Source organism: Saccopteryx bilineata, chromosome X (assembly GCF_036850765.1).
Source record: "Saccopteryx bilineata isolate mSacBil1 chromosome X, mSacBil1_pri_phased_curated, whole genome shotgun sequence".
In the NCBI taxonomy this organism is placed as follows: domain Eukaryota; kingdom Metazoa; phylum Chordata; class Mammalia; order Chiroptera; family Emballonuridae; genus Saccopteryx; species Saccopteryx bilineata.
The window spans coordinates 132,408,461-132,429,956 of NC_089502.1; the positions used below are offsets into that span (position 1 = coordinate 132,408,461).

General features: G+C 40.5%; 1 protein-coding gene across 8 annotated transcripts in view; it reads left to right on the forward strand.

The window, feature by feature from the left end:
- SH3KBP1 (SH3 domain containing kinase binding protein 1) overlaps window positions 1–21,496 on the forward strand; it is a 467,100-nt gene that overhangs the window by 366,104 nt on the left and 79,500 nt on the right. For all 8 annotated transcript variants that reach the window (XM_066248853.1, XM_066248849.1, XM_066248852.1 and 5 more), the window contains one exon: window positions 2,695–2,789. In XM_066248853.1, coding sequence (XP_066104950.1) covers window positions 2,695–2,789 — 95 coding nt within the window. The remainder of the gene's footprint in view (window positions 1–2,694; window positions 2,790–21,496) is intronic.

Sequence of the window (21,496 nt, forward strand, 5' to 3'; positions counted from 1 at the left end):
AATATAATGCCTGAACATGTTAGGATTATGTGAACTGGAAGGGATAGGGAATGGGTGCTGAGAAGTTAACCAGCGTCTACCACACTTAATCAACTTATTTATTTATTTATTTATTTATTATTTATTTAAGTACAAAGGAATAGAAACATGACCTGTGCGTTTTCTTTGTTGGCCATGGGTGTCTTTTTTTTTTTTTTAAACAGAGACAGAGAGAGAGTCAGAGAGAGGGATAGATAGGAACAGACAGACAGACAGGAACGGAGAGAGATGAGAAGCATCAATCATTAGTTTTTCGTTGTGACACCTTAGTTGTTCATTGATTGCTTTCTCATATGTGCCTTGACTGGGGCCTTCAGCAGACTGAGTAACCCCTTGCTCAAGACAGCAACCTTGGGTCCAAGCTGGTGAGCTTTTGCTCAAACCAGATGAGCCTGTGCTCAAGCTGGCGACCTCGGGGTCTCGAACCTGGGTCTACGGCATCCCAGTCCGATGCTCTATCCACTGCACCACCACCTGGTCAGGCAGTCATGGGTGTCTTATCTTCTTCATAAAACATCTCCATGAGTTTGATCCAGTGAATTATCCTTAAAGCTAGATTCTGCAGGGAAGTTCTTCAGTAATACTGTTATTTGTTTCAGTGTTTTAAATTTTGAAGTTGAGTAGTCATATTTCATTAGCTAGTCTGTAGAAAAAGTGGCAAAGAGCTGTCATTATCTGATTTAAAGATGCTTAACTTTTCCCCTCCCTTTAGAACATTTGGCCAATTCAGAAATTGGAAGGTTTGCTATTACTAATTAAAGAGTTGAAATGTTGGTAACTATGTGGGCCTCAGAATTTTAAAGTAAAATTGATATTGATGGGATTTAGTATTAGAGCCTCTCAGCATGGTTAATGAGCAAAAGGCCCAGAGTACCTAAGTCGGCAGGTTTCCAACACTAGGAGAGGGATGTAACTGATATCTTGGAGCCACTGGACAAAAACCAAGAACATCTACATAGGAATAAAGTGAGTTCTTCTCTTACTCTTTCCTCCTTTTTTCCTATTCTCCTTTGTTTGTCTTATCTAGACCAACCCTAGTCCACATTATATCTGTATTAAAGCTTTTTTATTGCCTTTATTTTATATACAATTCTTTGATGATGTGACATTAATCCTAATTAAAAAACACATTTTAGTGATATACATTGTACTATGGACAATATCAATGAATACTTATGTATATCACTCTAGGTTATGATCTATCTGCAAGAACTGCCCTAATTTCTTGGGAAATAACTAAGGGAATTTAAAGCCATTAGGACTTGATGCAGAATAATAAACGTCTGTTCCAATAGACACAAATTCTCTTGAATTTTTCTTTCTTCCTTCTGTTTTGAATCATCAAACCCCAGTTTTCTCAGTCGCAATTTCCACACACCTTACAGATATTTTTAGTCTTCTAAACTGGTACTTTTGTGTAAATAGAGAAGATTTCACATCAGATAGACTTTATTTTTTTTATTTTACTTTATTCTAATTTATTTTTTAGTGAGAGGAGGCGAGGCAGAGACAGACTCTCACATGTGCCCTGACCAGGATCCACCTGGCAAGCCCATAGGGGGTGATGCTCTGCCCATCTGGGCCATTGCTCCACTGCAGTGGGAGCCAATTTTTAGTGCCTGAGGCAGAGGCCATGGAGCTGTCCTCAGCGCCTGGGGCCAACTCACTCCAATTAAGCCATGGCTGCAGGAGTGCAGAAGGAGAGAGAGAGAGAGAGAGAGAGAGAGAGAGAGAGAGAGAGAGAGAGGAGTAAGAGGGAGAGGGAAGAGGGGAAGGGGTTGAGAAGCAGATGGGTACTTCTCCTGTGTGCCCTGACTGGGTATTGAACTGGGGACATCCATACCTCAGACTGATGCTCTACCACTGAGCCAACCTGCTAGGGCCTAGACTTTCAAAAGCATAAAGTTCAGGGAATACTTGAACTGATTTGAGTGACCTTAGTGTCTTCCCCTCTTTGGCAAGGGCTACCATGTATCCTCGTTGATGAAGAGCTCCATCTATGGACAGGGAGGTTCCCACAGAGAGACCATGGCACATATTTGTACAAGTCACCCCCCCCCACATACATATATGTGTAAAGAACATTTAATATTTGGCAGCAATTTGTTGACACATGTTTATATATAAATATATCACGTTGGTTTCTTAAGATGTACCATAATGAATCTTTTAAATTGTTTTAAGTGCCACTTCAGCTTTGTAACATATACAGATACCCTGTTTCTGATTTAATGATGTGTAGGAGGAAGTAGTGAGGGCAAAATTTAAGCTTTTTGCTCTTTGTAGATTATGTCTGCTTATGTGTGTACCCAAAGAATATATAAAGTAGTATATAAAATAAAGAGTATATAAAATATACATATCTATTTTCCTGAGACCAGGAAAACCTTTTTGCTTTTCTGCAATAAGCAAAGTAGTCAATGGCATTTCATGATGTCATGTGGTTTGTAAGGGGGGGATAAAGAGAAGAAATATGCATGAGCCCAAAATGAGCAATCTTCGGTAGTTTTCGGAGGGTGACCCTTTCTTTATGCAGTGGTTATATCCTCTCTCATTAGTGTGATTTTCCTTGAAGTTAATGTGATAGAAAATATCTCCTGGGTCAGCTCATTAGATCAAGCATTTTAAAGGTTGTGTTTTCTTTTCTTCCTACAGTCAAGGATTACTGCAAAGTAATATTTCCATATGAGGCCCAGAATGATGACGAATTGACAATCAAAGAAGGAGATATAGTCACTCTCATCAATAAGGTAAACAAAGGTTCTCTTTTGCTTTCTAAACTGTGAACTGCTTTGAGGTACTGAATGGATAGGACAAGCTTTGTTTTAGCCCATGAAACTCTAGGTTTTCATGGTCCCATACCCCTCAGCAAGACACTTGTGTCTTTTCTCTTGATCAGGCAAAGCCCAGTGTATCCAGGTGAACGAATTAACTTAAAAATCAAATAGATTCTGTTTACCTTGGAGCCAGCTGTGGATTTGCATGGCTCCGCATTAAACATCTGTCCCAGAAGGCAGCCTGCTTGGCTGGAGAGCCCAGACTGTACAGAAGCCCTGGCTGCAAAGCTCTGGGTCGTGATGTATCCAAGGAGAGGCTTTAGAAAGGCAGGCCATGCCTCACAGGCAGAAAAGACTTAAAGGATGTTTGTTGGTCAGATTAAAGACAGGTAGCACGCCTGATAGAATTTTGCCTGTCTTGTTTGGGCTAAGAAGGTTGAACGATTTTATTATCATTATGGGCAGAGTCTTGTAAACATACAGAGAGCTATAAAATCTGTGTGAAGTGATGCAGCTTAACAGGGCCTGGACCATGGACTGTGTATGCTTTCATGCAATGGTACTTACCAAGTAGATGGTTGAAAGATGTGTTATTTAAGCGATTCCTAGAATATATGACCTTTTCTCTGAGGTGCAGGAATTTTACGATGGTCAAATACAATGAAAAGCTGAACTGTCTTTAATATACATAAGATGGCTTTAGTCTTATACCCAGGTGAGTGGCAGGGAACACGTAAGTCCCTTAGCACAAGCATCATGGCTGCCTGTGCTTGTGCAGGGCTGGAGAGTTCTGGGAGAGTGGAGGGTTGGAGGGTGCAGGAATAGGGGAGAGAGAAAAGGAGGCTAGAGTGGGAGGCAGGCCCTGGGTCCCGCTGCCTCTGGCCAATCCTGAAAGGGGGTGGATCATGAAGTTTCCGGGTCCACCCCCATTTCCCACCCCTAAGTGTGTCCAAAAAGTGATCAGTTTGATTTACCTTTATAATCAAGGAACTTACCTTTAAGAGATGGCTGTAGAGGTTCTGTGTTTTAAGAGCCTTAGCCAGCGATGCCAGGCAACTGATGACCCCAGAGCTTAACTGGCTTGCCAAAGGTCAAATTATTTTAGGGAGGCTGCTGGCCCCTCAGCCACTCCATATTAGAGGGGTATGCTAGACAATGCTAAGGGCAGGCGCCTTTCTGGAATAGCAGACTATGGCCTGCTTTGCTGATCGCCCACAACTCGTTCATCTTTTAATCTGTAAAATATCTTCCCCTGAATTTATATCACTGGATCTCTGTCAGTGTTTGGTATCTTCCATGGCGGGAGGAAATCAGAGGAGAGGAAATGCTGCCTTCTTGTTCCTTTCTGCCAAGGATGCCGGACAGTTTTTCTCTTTCTTTATAGCCCTTCCACTGGTCCCTAGCCTGCACCTTCCCTGGGCTGCTTCTTATGCATGGGCGCTTCCTATTTTGAATAGGACCCTTAACCTAACAGTCGGGATAGGGAAGTCATTCAGTGGGTGTGAATCATAATACAAAAACTTTGATAAATGGTACACATACAGAGAAAGAGGGAGAACACTTTCCCCTGGAATGATAAAGTAAGCAGAGAATTCACTAGCTGCCATTCTTGATAGCTGGGAGGGGGAGGGACCACTTTCCTGTTTTTGTTTGGAAAGAGCAGCCTCGTTTTAATTGAAAATGAAATGTATCACTAATATTTTAAAAGGCTTTGAGAAAAGAAAAACCCACTGCAGATTGTCTCTTATCTGAACACATCTATTTCTACTTTAACATCCTATTCCAGTCCTTGTCATTTGATTACATGTGATGGGAGCACATTTGTCTTGATTGTTTCCTTCCTATCTGCCGGCCTAAAATCCAGTCTGATAAAAAAGGATCTGTTTTTTCAAAAGAGTTTAGTCCGAAAGGGACTCTCCCCTGGCCTCGCCCACACAGGAGGGAGAAAGGAATGGGGCATGTGGGACTGCTGGGAAGAGTGGCCGGAGCTTGCACCCAGTTTCCCTGGTTTCAGAGCTTAATGTATTAGGAAGCAGTTTGGAAACTGAAGCAGCTTTCAGATATTACTGTTACATTTGCTGTCCTTGCCACACATTTCGTCCTTGACCTGGCTTGCACACTGATCTTGCTCCTCAGGCCTACAGTGCTCATGAAATTTTGACTCTTGCATCCCTCACCCCAGTTCAGAAGCTCCAGAACCTAGGGACTCTGCCCTCCTGTGTCCCGGCCACTTCCCGTCCCTGGGAGAGCCAGGCACGGGCTGGAGGCTGCTCCTCCCTGGGCCTCCTCCTGCCTTCCTCCAGCATCCTCCACAGCACCTGCTCTGGAGGAGAGCCCTGGGAGGCCCAGGGAGGAGGGCCACTTCATCCCCAGCACCTCGGCCCCTTCTTCTTGTCATCCCATAATGGTGCTTTGCTCATGGAGCCTCTCTGTTCCAATCAAAGTCTTTAGTAACTTTCTTGGAAAATCTGGCTTGATTATCCTGCGCTCATTGGCCAGGCGGTCTGGCTTCAGTCTGGCCTTCTGACCTTGGTTTATGTCACTGTTCCACATGAATGATCTCTCCTGGGATGTCCCCATCCTGCTTGTGTGTCCTCCCTAACTTGACACAGACAGTGTTCCCGCTCCTGGATGCCTTCTGCCCACCCATTTAGCTGGTTGTTCTGTAGCTGATAATATACCAATCAAGTCACGCTGCATCATGCACGTGGGCCCATTGTGAAAGTCCCTTGAACGCTATCATTTTGTTTTTATTATTATTTTATATGGTCTGTAAAATCAGGTCTCTCAATATTCTGTACTTCTGTGGGTTTTGACATTTGTCCCCATGAATTACCTAGCATTCGTTTGTGGAAGCAGCATGTTACATTGACAAGTGCCACATAGGCCACCAGCTCAGAGAAACCACGGTTTGAATCTAGCAACACCAGTCCTAGCTGTGGGTCTTTGGGCAAATCACTTACCCCCTCTGAGCCTCAGTTTTCTCAGCTATAAATCTGGCCTCACAGGGTTGCAGTAAGTCTTTACTAAGATGCTGGGTACAAAGTGCCTCTCACAGAGAGTGGTCTGCCAGTGAGTGGAACCCTAGAGATTGTCACATCCACTTCAGCCGCTCTTTCTCTAGCCTTGGAATGGGAGTGAAAGGGCTCTTGTATCTGGGCCCAGTTTGCTGCTGGGGCTGGAATGCCATGACATGAAGCAGGTAACAATGGTGAAAAATCTACCTGAGCCTGACCAGATGGTGGCACAGTAGATAGAGCATTGGGCTGGGACGCAGAGGACCCAGGTTCAAAACCTTGAGGTCACCAGCTTGAGCGTGGGATCATCTGGTTTGAGCAAGACTCACCAACTTGAGCCCAAGGTCGCTGGGTTGAGCAAGGGGTCACTCAGTCTGCTGAAGCCCCCCAATCAAGGCACATATGAGAAAGCAATCAATGAACAGCTAAGGTGCCGCAACTATGAGTTGATGCTGCTCATCTCTCTCTCCCTTCCTGTCTCTGTCCCTATCTGTCCCTTTCTCTGTCTCTCACTGTCTCTGTCACAAAAAAAGAAAAGAAAAGAAAAATCCACGTGAAATAGTTCAGAATTCACAATGTATGGGATTTCAACAAGAATTTGGAGGGAAAAAAATGGCCATAAATGTTTTGCCTGCTGGCAGTGGGACAAATGGAGTTTGAGTCTATCAAACCCTGCAGACGTTACAGAAAAATTCTTAACTCTTCTTCTGAGTTAAGGAATTGCTCAGGGTTCATTTAGATGTCTGTATGCTATTGATATGTAAAGTGAACAGCGTCACCATGATTTGTTGAATATACATTTGGATATGTGTCTTTATTGTCCATATAGGTTGAGATGAAAGACCTGAATTGCAGTTATCTAAATCTGACTGCTTTTGCTGTAGACATACTCAACTTACCCCAAATTCCGTCGTGTTTTCCTTTCATAGTCAGTGAAGGTGGCTTTCCATGTCCCTGCTTCTCTGTGCTATCGTGGTGTCACAGGGCAGGCGCTGCCCTCATTTTTACCCCTAGATTGTCACTTCCTGTAGCTTTCTAGAAAATGAGTCAGATACCTTTAGTGGGGGTGCCCATAAGCCCTCCCCGATTCCTGAAATAATGTGCAAAGACCCAAACTATTTGTGTGTATCCTTGGAAACTGAGATGAAATGTGGCAGCCCAAATGGGTTTTGTTTTTTTTTTAGTTTATTTATAAAGAATTCTTGTGGATTTGGGAACATTTCCACTTGTGCAGAACACACCTGTGTTTAGCTTTTTTTTCCAGTCACTCAAGAATAGCTCCTTCGTCTGTGTTCCTGCCACCCCCATCCCTGCCTTCCTGATTTGGGTCCAGAGTGTGGCTGAAAGGGCTTGGGAGCATCTAGGTCTGGTTTCCAACTAGAGAAGCTCCCTGGAGAAGCACTGGGAGCAGCCTGGTGCGGCCAGGCTGGGTTCAGCTGTGCTGCTGGCTACCATCGAAGAGTGCTCCTTGCCCTAGCCACTGCCACTTGAGGCTGAACAAGCCCAGCTGTAGAGAAGGACGATGTTTTTGTCCTTGGCTTACAGCCTCCTGACCTCAGAGTGATGGTGTATTCCTCCCAGCCACTTCCTTCCCCAATCTTGGAGATTGTGACCTGTTTATAAATAAGGATCTTTAGGTATTTCTTATAAAAATGATCCCCTGAGTAGCTGTGTGTTTGACCCCTACTAAAGCAGGCATAACACCTTTGTTTCTTCAGGGTATATGCTTATTTGACAACATCATCAACACTAAGAAGGATAATATTATTGGCTAAAATCATGGAGCATTGGAAATGGAGTTAAGAGGAAAGAGATCATATAAGCCAGCGCTGATGTTCAAGGTGATAGATATACCCTAAAGAAAGAAGAAACCCAGTTCTGGCCGGGTAGCTTGGTTGGAGCATTGTCTTGATACACTAAGGTTGCAGGTTCAAACCCCGGTCAGAGCACATGCAGGGATCAACCAATGAATGCATAACTAAGTGAAGCAATAAATTGAAATTTCTCTCCCTCTCTTTCTGTCCCTCCCTCCCTCTCTCTCTAAAATAAATTTAAAAGGTTAAAAAAAAAGAAAGAAAGAGGAAACCCAGAGGGTTAGATAAAGGTAGAAGTAGAAGGTAACCAGCACCACCACACACACGGAGTTTTGTCTTTGCCTAAGTCTGTACCGAACCTGGGAGCCCAAATGTTTGGAGTTAGCCCCGCAGCGAGGGCAGAGTTAGGACTGAGTACTAATTACCCAGCTTCCTCCATCTCTGCCTCCACGTGTTCTTCTCCCTTCTTTCCCAAACCCTAGTTGAATATTTAAGTCAATAATGGCTCAGTCTGCTCACATGACTACAGCTTCCCGGTGCAGGACCCTCTGGGCCACTGGCAGCAGGAGCCCAGGAGCCCTTTTCATCACCCCCTTTTCCTCCCGAGTCTCCCCCACTTCAGCCTCACAGCAGCTCTGGGGCTTAGGGGGCACCACAGGTGTTCTGTCCAGATTACAAAGGAGAAACAGAGACCCGGAGTGACTTTCACAAGGTTCTCCCAGCTAGTCAGTGGCAGAGCCAGGGCAGAAGGGCCTCCTGACCCTGAACTTGGGGGCTGGTGGGTGTCCAAACTTCCTGGGGGCAGTCGGATGCTGTGGTAGGGGGTCTTGTTCACTCCCAGAGGTGACTTGGGTAATAATTGAGTCGCCCATTGTTGCTAAATATCTAAGGCAAGGGCCTGTGGGCTTTTCATTCTAAACTGATGGCATCATTATTTTATCAGGAAATCCTTATCACCATGCCATTGTCCCATCCATTTGTTTCTGAAGCTTGCATTTTGGTGTCCATGTTTCTGATCTGTTAGCGTCAGGATCATCCTTGACTTTCTGATTCCATTGTCACCTCTGCGGAGATGAAGTGATAGTCCGTGCAGAGGAAATGATGACCTCAGCTCAGTGCTGATGTTGGTTCTTTTTATGCCCAAAGCCCTCTTGTTCTACTTCTCTCTCCTGCTTTCTTTCCGTGCCCAGTGTACTTGGCCTTCCTCTTTTCTTCTGAACCCATGGGCCACTGAGATTTCTGCTTGCTTTTACCATTAAGGAAAAAAAAAAAAAAAGCGGGACTCCTGGGCTCCTTCCTAAGTCATTCTGTGATTATATACTCTATTGTTCGTTCTACTGTTTATTTTCCCCTCCTGCCGCCCTTCCATTCATTCATTAATTGAAACATTTATTCATGAGAAAAATGTTTTCAGACCTTCTTGCTTCCTGACCCACAGGAAGTAAAGATGTTTCCTCAAAGAGAAGTGTGGTTAGAAATCTCATGAAAGGTTCTCAGCTTGGTATGAGAGAGCTGATCAGCTAAATAGATTGCTGGCCTTGTGACCCTTTCTCTCTCAACTGCTGAAGCTTTTAGCAGAGCTCAAATGCTAGGATTGAATGTGGTTTCAAAGGTGAGGAGTAAATTAGGAGGTGCCACCCTGGAAATGGTGACATGCTGACAGACCCATTAGAAGGACAAGTTTTATGAGTGAATGAAAAAGTTAGGCACAGGTCTGGGAACATCTGGGTTTACACACATTTGAAAAATGTCAGTGTTCAGCAAATGAGTCATTTATGTCATAGGGTGTATTTCTTGCAATATGGCCTGTCTTGTTAGACTGCATGTGTCCTTTCTCAAGACAGAAGTCACACTATATCTCCTCTTAGGAGCATTATCAATCCCGGGAATACAGTTCGCTGTTTTGTCTTTCTCTTTTTTTAGACATTTATTTATTGACTTTAGTGAGACAGGAAGGGAGAGAGAGAGACAGGAACACCAATCTGTTCCTGTATGTGCCCTGACCTGGGATCTAACCAGCAACCTCTGTGCTTTCAGGATGATGCTCTACCAATTGAGCTATCTGGCCAGGGCTTGTCTTCTTATTTCAATTCACCAGGCCAGTGGGGCTGTTGAAAAGAATCTTCATGCCAGAGTGTATTTGATCGAGACTTCCTCACTGAGCTTATGTATTCTCTCACAGAGTTTTAAATTAGGTGAAGATGGGAAACAGGATTTGAGATGAGGAGGCTTCTCTTTAATTGCCAGTAGACAGTCAAAACAATGTCAGCCCAAAATTTCGATGGTGACGATTGCAGGGTTTTCATAGATAGATGAGTTACAGTTGGTGCAAATTCTCAGCTTCATGTGCTGCCACAAATTATATAAAACTGTCGAATGGGATCCTGTGTTTGTTCAGCCTAATTGTCACCTCTCTCCAGAGTGACGTGCTTTAGGTGGCAGGACATCAGTGATCCTTGCAACAGCATCTTAGCATCCTGTTTTCCTGCCACACACAGAAAAATCTGCAGGTGCCATACGGAATTAGAAAAACTCCTTTTTTTCTTGTTTTCTGTTTCTATTCTTTCTATTTGTATTACTCTGAGAAGGATGTTGGGAGGATTAAATGATATGGTGTACTGAAAATACTTTGAAAATGTAGAAGTGAAATCATAGTTATTGCTATGATAAGTTATTGCAGGAAGAAGAAGAGACCTGTTCAGTGACTAGAAGTGCTTTCTTGGCATCTGAACTATTCTGAAATTAAGGCCAGTACTCTGCCTGAACTTCACTTTTATTATTTAACTTCTCTTAGGATAAAAATAATTTATTATAGTTGTGTAGACCCCATCTCACTAAAGTGTCTCAGAATTTTTACATTCATATTTGCATTTTGTTAAAATATAGTTTCTGAGATGGCAAGTGGCATGGGATGCACATTTAAGAAATACTTCAAGTTCTATAAATAATACTTTGAGAAAAAATGAAAACAAAATAGATAAATACAGAGTGAAAATCATCTGTGACTTCACCACCTTTAGATACCTCTCTAAATATTTGAGTTATATTCTTCCAGATTCTTACACACACACACACACACACACAACACACATAAAGTTCAAAATAAAATATGATCATATCATACACACAATTTTTAATCGTCTTTTTCCAAAATATATCATGCCTATCTTTGGCAGCATGGTTAAATGGTGCCTTGGCGTCCAAATGTATGGAGTACTACAATCCTTGGTTCTGGTTTTTTCCTGTTTTAGTGATCAGCTCGTTTGTAAGTCCTTATGCACATAATTATTTCTGCCACTTTCTACTACTTGTGTAACTGGGCAGGTTGTTCAGTCTTGGTGCCTCAGTTTTCACATCTTTAAAACGGGGGTGCTGATGGTACCTACCTCCTGGTGTTGTAAATACGAAACAACTTAAAGTAAGTAAAGCACTAATTGTTAGCAGTTATTATTTCCTGGTGGTCAGTTGCTAAACGTAATGCTGCCTCAGTGCCTTTTAAAGGCATTGAAGTGATGTTCTGAAAGATTATGCCAATTTAGTCTCTCCTAAGGAGTGTATGAAAATATATTCCCCTGCCCTTGTCACCTCTAGATATTGTCATTTTTCCTAGTCTCTACTCATCTGATAGTTGTTCACATTTTCAAAATGATCACTCCAGTTGTGTGAAAAATTTACTTGTAATTTTTTACTTGATTTATAAAAATACCTTATATTCATGACATTAACCTATCATCTTTTACATTACAAATATTTTTTCATAGTTTATGATTCATGGAGACATTTAAGAAAAATGTCATTAAAATAAATACCTTTAGACTTAAATTTCCCCCATTTTATAGTTAACTATATAGTGCAGTAAAATTCATCCTTTTAAGAATAATTTTACTTAAGGCATTTATATTACAGCCCTGGTTGGAAAGGGCAGCTGGCTATTAAGTGCATTCCTTTTCTGCCTTCCTCAGGGCTTTCGGAGGTTCTATTTAAAGCTTCTGTCCTTACAGTATTTTTTTATAGTGGCATTCAGAGGGCCCCTGAGGTTCTGCATGGATATGCATAAGGATCCTCATATCCTAGACCAGGTCTTGGCAAACATTTTCTGTTAAGGGCCAGAGAGTAAATATTTTATGCTTTATGGGTCATAGGGTCTCTGTTGCAATTCCATGAAAGCAGTTATAGATGTAAATGGATGGGCGTGGCTGGGTTCCAATAAAACTTTATTTATAGACACTCAGATTTGAATTTCGTATAATTTTCACATTCCTCGAGATATTATTCTTTTGATTTGTCAAAACCATTTTAAAAAGGAAAAACTTAGTCTGTGGGCTGTACAGACACAGATATGTCTAGAAACAGACCCATAAAATTACAGCCGATTGATTTTCAACAAAGGTGCAAAGAAAATGTAAGAATAATCTTTTCAAGAAATGGTTTGGTACAATTGGACAGCCACAGGCAAAGAAAAGTGAACCCCAACCTAAACCTAACACATGATGGAAAAATTAATGCAACATGAACCATAGATCTACATGTAAAACAAAACATAAAAAGTTATTTAGAAGAATGTTGTTAAACACGACACCGAAAGCACAAACAGTCCATGAAAAAAAAAAGTACTGCTGACTTGGACTTTGGCAAAAATAAGAACTTTTGCTCTGCAAAGATATTATTAAGAGAATATTGTTGGTTGGTCTGTTTTTCTTACCAGGTCATCTGAGACCTAGTGTTTAGTAAACAATTGCCTGGTGTCTAATTGCATGAATTTCAAGGACCTTGGTTTTGTTCTGAGTTTTCCTGGGAATATCCTGTGGAATACAAGACCATGAATCTCCCATAATAGAGCCTTTTCCGGTTCCCTCTACCCCCATGCCTTCTGCCCCAAGGTAGCAAACAAATGTAGCTACACTCTGCCAGTCAGGCCTGGACCCCGTTGAGCAGCCTGAGGGCCTGGATCTGACCTGGGGATTGTATTTTTTGCTACACAGACCCAGAAGTGAAATTTGCTGAATGTAGAGAAAAAGACTCCAAACAAATTTTTATGCCAGGGAATAAGTTTTCCTAATAGAAACATTCAAATGTAGATTTGTCTGGTAAAGAATAGAGATAGAAGGTAGTAATTTAGGAATTTACCAATAGCAACTGCAGCTGGCTTGGATGCCTTTGACCTTCATAATGATCATGGCTATGGCCATCACCTGTTATTCCTTCCCAGTGCTTCTCTGTGAAATGAAGCTACCCCCCACTCTAACCCTCAGCCTCACCCCCTCCTCTGTGTCTCTTAGAGGTGGCGCACGAGTTAAGAAACTGTTAAAAACATAACAAAAATGCTTTAAAATTGCTAGTGCTTTTGTCAATGAAGCAAAATGATTTTTATTATATCTACTAGACTTTAATGGAAGAAAAGCATGTATCTGGATGCAGTATCAATAAAGTTCTCTAAACATAAATGGAAATGGAAATTCAGCTGTAGCATGTACATCCCTGGGAGGTAAACTGTGCATTAGCCATGTGCTCTGGGTGAGCTGAAGGTGCTGTTAGAAACAGCTTTTAAAATCTAGCATTAAGTGCTCATCTGTAGGTAATTTCCCTAACAAGTAGAAAAGGAGAAGTTTCTATGAAAACATTATTACACAACTTCACATACTAGATTATGTTTAAGCGAAAGTGCTACCTTAATGATCTGCACTTTGTATATGGCTTGTTCACCATGCCCTCATATGCATCGTCCCTTGTCTTGCTTAAACCAGATTACAAATACACAGGAAGGGCCCTCTCTCTACAAATATTTCCTTTTCTCATGCTTCCTGATTTCTGAAATAGATTTATGGGGGTAGAATGTCTTTCATTCTACTATTATAAAAAGCCTAAAAGCATAAATATTTCTTGAGATTTTAGGTTATTTAAGCTCTGACCTGTGATGGCACAGTGGATAAAGCATCGACCTGGAATGCTGAGGTCACTGGTTTGAAACCCTGGGCTTGCCTAGTCAAGGCACATATGGGAGTTGATGCTTTCTGCTCCTCCCTACTTCTCTCTCTCTCTCTCTCTCTCTCTCTCTCTCTCTCTCATTCTGTTCTCTTTATAAAAAGAAAAAGGCCCTGGCTAGTTGGCTCAGTGGTAGACCCAGCATGTAGATGTTCCGGTTCGATTCCTTCTCCAGCCCCCCTCTTGCTTCTCTCTCTCTCTCTCTCTCTCTCTCTCTCTGTGTGTGTGTGTGTGTGTGTGTGTGTGTGTGTGTGTGTGTGTGTGTGTCTTCTCCTCTCCTGCAGCCATGGCCTGATTGTAGCAAGTTGGCCCCAGATGCTAAAATATAGCTCCAGTTGAAACAGAGCAAGGGCCCCAGATGGGCAGAGCATCGCCCCCTAGTGGGCTTCCAGGTGGATCCTGCTTGGGACACATGTGGGAGTCTGTCTCTGCTTCCCCTCCTCTCACTAAATAAATTTTTAATTAAAAAAAAAAGATTTTTTAAGCTGCTGCAAATAAGCTAATGAAACGAGTAAGCAAATTTTTTATATTGTTGTCCACAAGCTCTATGGCCATGTCCCACAACTATAGGAGATGCCCCATATGAATGGTGGCCTTGGATTTGGGCCAGTCTAGCAGTATCTGTTGGGTGCCATTCCTTGAAGAGGCTCTGGATAGAAGCATCTTTTTCTTTTTCTTTTTTTTTTTTTGCTGTTTTATTTATTTTATTTTATTTTTTTTTTATAATTTTATTTTTTTAATGGGGTGACATCAATAAATCAGGATACATATATTCAAAGATAACAAGTCCAGGTTATCTTGTCGTTCAATTATGTTGCATACCCACCACCCAAAGTCAGATTGTCCTCTGTCACCTTCTATCTTGTTTTCTTTGTGCCCCTCCCCACCCCCTATCCCTCTCCCATTCCCCCTCCCCCCCGTAACCACCACACTCTTGTCAATGTCTCTTAGTTTCAGTATTATGTCCCACCTACGTATGGAATAATACAGTTCCTGTTTTTTTCTGATTTACTTATTTCGCTTCGTATCATGTTATCAAGATCCCACCATTTTGCTGTAAATGTTCCGATGTCATCATTTCTTATGGCTGAGTAGTATTCCATAGTGTATATGTGCCACATCTTCTTTATCCAGTCATCTATTGATGGGCTTTTTGGTTGTTTCCATGTCCTGGCCACTGTGAACAATGCTGCAATAAACATGGGGCTGCATGTGTCTTTACGTATCAATGTTTCTGAGTTTTGGGGATATATACCCAGTAGAGGGATTGCTGGGTCATAAGGTAGTTCTATTTTCAGTTTTTTGAGGAACCACCATACTTTCTTCCATAATGGTTGTACTACTTTACATTCCCACCAACAGTGTATGAGGGTTCCTTTTTCTCCACAGCCTCTCCAACATTTGCTATTACCTGACTTGCTAATAACAGCTAATCGAACAGGTGTGAGGTGGTATCTCATTGCCGTTTTGATTTGCATTTCTCTAATAGCTAAAGAAGATGAGCATCTTTTCATATATCTGTTGGCCATTTGTATTTCTTCCTGGGAGAAGTGTCTATTCATATCCTCTTCCCATTTTTTTATTGGATTGTTTGTTTGTTTGTTGTTGAGTTTTATGAGTTCTTTGTATATTTTGGATATTAGGCCCTTATCTGAGCTGTTGTTTGAAAAAATCATTTCCCATTTAGTTGGCTTTCTGTTTATTTTGTTATCAGTTTCTCTTGCTGAGCAAAAACTTCTTAGTCTGATGTAGTCCCATTCATTAATTTTTGCCTTCACTTCTCTTGCCATTGGAGTCAAATTCATAAAATGCTCTTTAAAACCCAGGTCCATGAGTTGAGTACCTATGTCTTCTTCTATGTACTTAATTGTTTCAGGTCTTATGTTTAGATCTTTGATCCATTTTGAGTTAATTTTTATACAGGGAGAGAGACTGTAGTCCAGTTTCATTCTTTTGCATGTGGCTTTCCAGTTTTCCCAGCACCATTTATTGAAGAGGCTTTCTTTTCTCCATTGAGTGTTGTTGGCCCCTTTATCAAAAATTATTTGACTATATATATGTGGTTTTATTTCTGGACTTTCTATTCTGTTCCATTGGTCTGAGTGTCTATTTTTCTGCCAATACCATGCTGTTTTGATTGTCGTGGCCCTATAATAGAGTTTGAAGTCAGGTATTGTTATGCCCCCAGCTTCATTCTTTTTCTTTAGGATTGCTTTGGCTATTCGGGGTTTTTTATAGTTCCATATAAATCTGATGATTTTTTGCTCTATTTCTTTAAAAAACGTCATTGGAGTTTGATGGGAATTGCATTAAATTTGTATATTGCTTTGGGTAATATAGCCATCTTGATTATATTTATTCTTCCTAGCCAAGAACAAGGTATATTTTTCCATCTCATTATATCTTTTTCGATTTCCCTTAACAATGGTTTATAGTTTTCATTATATAAGTCCTTTACATTCTTTGTTATGTTTATTCCTAAGTATTTTATTTTTTTTGTTGCAATCGTGAAGGGGATTATTCTTTTGAGTTCCTTCTCAGTTGTTTCATTGTTGGCATATAGAAAGGCTATTGACTTCTGTATGTTAATTTTGTATCCTGCGACCTTACTGTATTGGCTTATTGTTTCTAGTAGTCTTTTTGTGGATTCTTTGGGGTTTTCGATGTATAGGATCATATCATCTGCAAAAAGTGATACCTTTACTTCTTCTTTTCCGATATGGATGCCTTTTATTTCTTTGTCTTGTCTGATTGCTGTGGCTAGAACCTCTAGTACCACATTAAATAAGAGTGGAGAGAGTGGACAACCCTGTCTTGTTCCTGATTTAAGGGGGAAAGCCTTCAGTTTAGTGCCATTTAATATGATGTTAGCTGATGGTTTATCATATATGGCCTTTATCATGTTGAGATATTTTCCTTCTATACCCATTTTGTGGAGAGTCTTAAACATAAAATTGTGTTGTATTTTATCGAAAGCCTTTTCTGCGTCTATTGATAAGATCATGTGGTTTTTGTTCTTTGTTTTGTTGATATGGTGTATTACATTAATCGTTTTACGTATGTTGAACCATCCTTGAGATTCTGGGATGAATCCCACTTGATCATGATGTATTATTTTTTTAATATGTTGTTGTATTCGATTTGCTAGTATTTTGTTTAGTATTTTAGCATCTGTATTCATTAGAGATATTGGTCTGTAGTTTTCTTTTTTTGTGCCATCCTTGCCTGGTTTTGGGATGAGGGTTATGTTGGCCTCATAAAATGTGTTTGGAAGTATTGCTTCTTCTTCAATTTTTTGGAAGACTTTGAGTAGAATAGGAACCAAGTCTTCTTTGAATGTTTGATAAAATTCGCTGGTATAGCCGTCAGGGCCTGGACTTTTATTTTTGGGGAGGTTTTTAATGGTTTTTTCTATTTCTTCTCTACTAATAGGTCTGTTTAGGCTTTCTGCTTCTTCTTGACTCAGTCTAGGAAGGTTGTATTTTTCTAGGAATTTATCCATTTCTTCTAGGCTGTTGAATTTAGTGGCATAAAGTTTTTCATAGTATTCTACAATAATTCTTTGTATATCTACAGTGTCCGTGGTGATTTCTCCTCTTTCATTTTGGATTTTGTTTATATGAGTTCTTTCTCTTTTTTCCTTGGTAAGTCTTGCCAAGGGTTTGTCAATTTTGTTGATCTTTTCAAAGAACCAGCTCCTTGTTCTATTAACTTTTTCTATAGTTTTTCTGTTCTCTAATTCATTTATTTCTGCTCTGATTTTTATTATCTCCTTTCTTCGGCTGGTTTTGGGTTGTCTTTGTTCTTCTTTTTCTAGTTCCTTAAGGTGGGAAGCTAAGTGGTTCACTTGGGCTCTCTCTTGTTTGTTCATATATGCCTGAAGTGATATGAACTTCCCTCTTATCACTGCTTTTGCTGCATCCCATAGATTCTGATATGTCGTATTGTCATTTTCATTAGTCTGTATATATCTTTTGATCTCTGCACTTATTTCTTCTTTGACCCATTCATTTTTTAAAAGTATGTTGTTTAGTTTCCACATTTTTGTGGGATTTTTTTCCTCTTTTTTGCAGTTGAATTCTAGTTTCAAGGCTTTATGATCAGAAAATATGCTTGGTACAACTTCAATTTTTCTGAATTTGCTGATGTTGTTTTTGTGGCCCAACATATGGTCAATTCTTGAGAATGATCCATGTACACTGGAGAAAAATGTATACTCAGTCACTTTGGGATGAAATGTCCTGTAGATGTCTATCATATCCAGGTGCTCTAGTGTTTTGTTTAAGGCCTCTATGTCTTTGTTGATTCTCTGTTTGGATGACCGATCTAGAGCCGTCAGCGGTGTATTGAGGTCTCCAAGTATGATTGTATTTTTTTCAGTTTTTGTTTTAAGATCAATAAGTAGCTGTCTTATATATTTTGGTGCTCCTTGGTTTGGTGCATATATATTAAGAATTGTTATATCTTCTTGATTCAGTGTCCCCTTAGCCATTATGAAATGGCCATTTTTGTCTCTGAGTACTTTTCCTGTCTTGTAGTCAGCATTATCGGATATGAGTATTGCTACACCTGCTTTTTTTTGGATGTTATTTGCTTGGAGTATTGTTTTCCAGCCTTTCACTTTGAATTTGTTTTTATCTTTGTTACTTAGATGAGTTTCCTGTAGGCAGCATACAGTTGGATTTTCTTTTTTAATCCATTCTGCTACTCTGTGCCTTTTTATTGGTGAGTTTAATCCGTTTACATTTAGTGTAATTATTGATACTTGTGAGTTACCTATTGCCATTTTATATCTTGCTTTCTGTTAGTTTTCTGTCTTGTTTGATCCTTCTCTTTCGTTTTTCTATCTTTTGTTTTTATTTGGTTGTATTCCATACATCTTTCCTCTGTTGCTATCTTTTTTATCTCATGTGCTTCTGTGGTGGTTTTTTCAATGGTGGTTACCTTTGAGTAATGAAAAGGGTCCCTACCCTGTTCATTGTAGCAAACTATTTTGTGAGTACTTTTGCACTCCATCGTCCTTTGCTACTGTTAATCTCCATCTTCTCCCCCTCTTTCTTTTTGTTGTTGTCACAGTTTAAATTTGGTTTTATTGTGTTCTTCTTGGAGCTTTTACTTGTGGCTCTGTTTTTTTTTGTTCTTTGTATCTGATTGGAGAACTCCCTTTAGTAATTCCTGGAGTGGGGGTTTTCTGATGATAAATTCCCTCATCTTTTCTGTATCTGTGAATGTTTTTATTTCTCCTTCGTATTTGAAGGATAGCTTTGATGGGTATAGTATTCGTGGCTGAAAGTTCCTCTCTTTCAGGACTTTAAATATTGGGGTCCACTCTCTTCTAGCTTGTAGAGTTTCTGCTGAGAAATCTGATGATAATCTAATGGGCCTTCCTTTATATGTTGTATTCTTCTTTTCCCTGGCTGCCTTGAGAATTTTTTCTTTGCTGTTGGTTTGTGTCAATTTCATTATGATATGCCTTGGAGTAGGTTTGTTGTGGTTAAGAAAACTTGGAGTTCTGTTTGCTTCTTGAACTTGAGGCTTTAGTTCTTTCCACAGGCTTGGGAAGTTCTCATCTATTATTTGTTTGAGTATGTTCTCCATTCCATTTTCTCTCTCTTCTCCCTCTGATATACCTATTATTCTTATGTTATTCTTTTTGATGGAGTCAGATAATTCTTGTAGGGCTATCTCATTTTTTTTTAATTTTTGAGTCTCTTTCTTCTTCTCTCTGTTGTGCCTCAAGTTGCTTGTCTTCTATTTCACTAATCCTCTCTTCTATCTGACCTGTTCTATTAGCTAAGCTTGTTACTTCGTTTTTCAGCTCGTGAATTGAGTTTTTCATCTCTGTTTGATTTGTTTTTATAGTTTCAATTTCCTTGGACATATATTCTTTGTGTTCATGGAGTTGTTTTCTGAGCTCCCTATATTGCCTTTCTGTGTTTTCTTGTATATCTCGGAGGATTTTTAGGATTTCTATCTTGAATTCTCTGTCATTTAGCTCCAAGGTTTCCAATATATTAAATTTTTTCTCCATAGATTTTTCCTCATCTAGCTGTGTTACCTCTCTTTCTTTTGTATCCATGATATTCGATTTTCTCTTCCTTAATGGCATCTGAGGGTGGTTTTGTTGATAGTATTAATGAGATTTAATAAAGAATAAAAAGTTAAAAAAAATAAAAAAAATAAAAAATCGAAAAGAGTTGTTTTTTTTTAAAAAAAATTAATAATGAAATAAAGAAAAATAAAATAAAATAAAAATTTAAAAAAAAAGGAAATTATTCCCCCCCTCCTTTTTTCCTCTCCTCTCCTCTCCCCTCTTTCTTGAGAAAATCTTGTGGTGGACTGTCAGTTATAACAAACAATGCCTGTGATGGAGGGCCTGAATTGGGGAAAAGTAATAAAGGGGCAAAAAAGAAAAAAAGAAAAAAAAAAAGGAAAAAAAAAAGAGCATATGGACCCACAAAAAACAAATAAGGAAAAAATTTGGGTCAAGAATAAAATGATTTGCTTTTAGGTGTTGGTTGTCTAAGAGTTATGATGAGAGGAATAAGAGGAAAACGGAAAAATGGGGGGACAAATTAAAAACTTACTATTGTATTTAGTGGAACAAGAACTAGATAATATGGAGAGCCAGGGATGGGAGCACTGCTAGTGAGTTAAAAAGGTGAAGTAAAAACCCCCCAAAATGCCACAAAGATAGGTTTGAGTCCCAGATAAGATAATTTGTTTGTTATTGAGGTTTGAATGAGAGGAGATGTAAAGGAGAAAGGAAGAAACTAATATAGAGGGAGAAAAGAAAGAGAGAGAGAGAAAAAAAAGAGGGAACCACTAAAAGAAGAAAAAAGAAAGGAGAGAGAGAGAGTTAAGGGTTTTGGAGTGCAACCCTCATAGAGAGAAAGGAAGAGAAGAGAAAAGATAATGGGAGATGTAACACTTATGGGTAGTGTAGTTCAAGGAGAGGAGAGAGTAAGACCAGTAGAGAGTTAATCGGCCAAATTGGAGGAGGAAAAAAAAGTATCAAGAATGAAGATAAGAGAAACAAACGAACAAATATAATAAAATGGGATAGGTTATAAAGTCTGCAGATTATTCTTGATTTTGAGAGGTTATCTTCTTGCTTTTTCTTTTCTCTCCCTCTTCCTGGTCGGTGACTCTGTACCCCGGGTTCTGCCCCTTTGGCACGCTCAGGTAGAGGTTTGCAGTTGATAAGTCTCTATGGCAATGTCATGTATTGTGCTTTAGTCTCGTGGGAGTCGAGGCTCATTAGCATTTATAGGCTCCGACAGTGAGAGAGTCCGTGTTCCTGGAGCCTTTCTCCTAGTCTTTCCTTCCTCAATTAGTAGCCTGATAATCCAGCTATGGGGTTGCTGCTGCCTCTGCCTGGATAGTAAGAGGCTCAAAGAGCTGGCAACTCCCCACTCTATTTCCACTCAGCACAGGGCTCTGGGTAAAGCTCAGTCAGTCAGAGCTGCTAGCATAATCAGGCGGGCTTTCCGCCCACTCAAAGACCACTGGCTCTGCCACTCTGTCCGGTAACACAAGCGGGCGCCCACTTCTGGGGGGCGCTTGGCGGAAACTCTCACTCACTGTCTGCGACCAGGATATCCAGCCAGCAGTCTCACACTCTGAGTGAAACCCCCAACCGCAGGGAAAAGTTGCAGCGTTGGAATTGAGTCTCGCTCCGTCCCCGTGCGCGGCTTTTGCAAGGCGCTGGGGCGGCTCGAGATTCCGCTTTGGCCCACACAAAGGCCCCTGACTCTGCCCCTCTCTGCGATAACACGGGCGCGCACTGCCAAGGCACTCGGAGGAATCACTCACTCCTTATCTGCGCGCGCAAACCAGGATATGAGACCGGCCGCGGTTCCCTCTG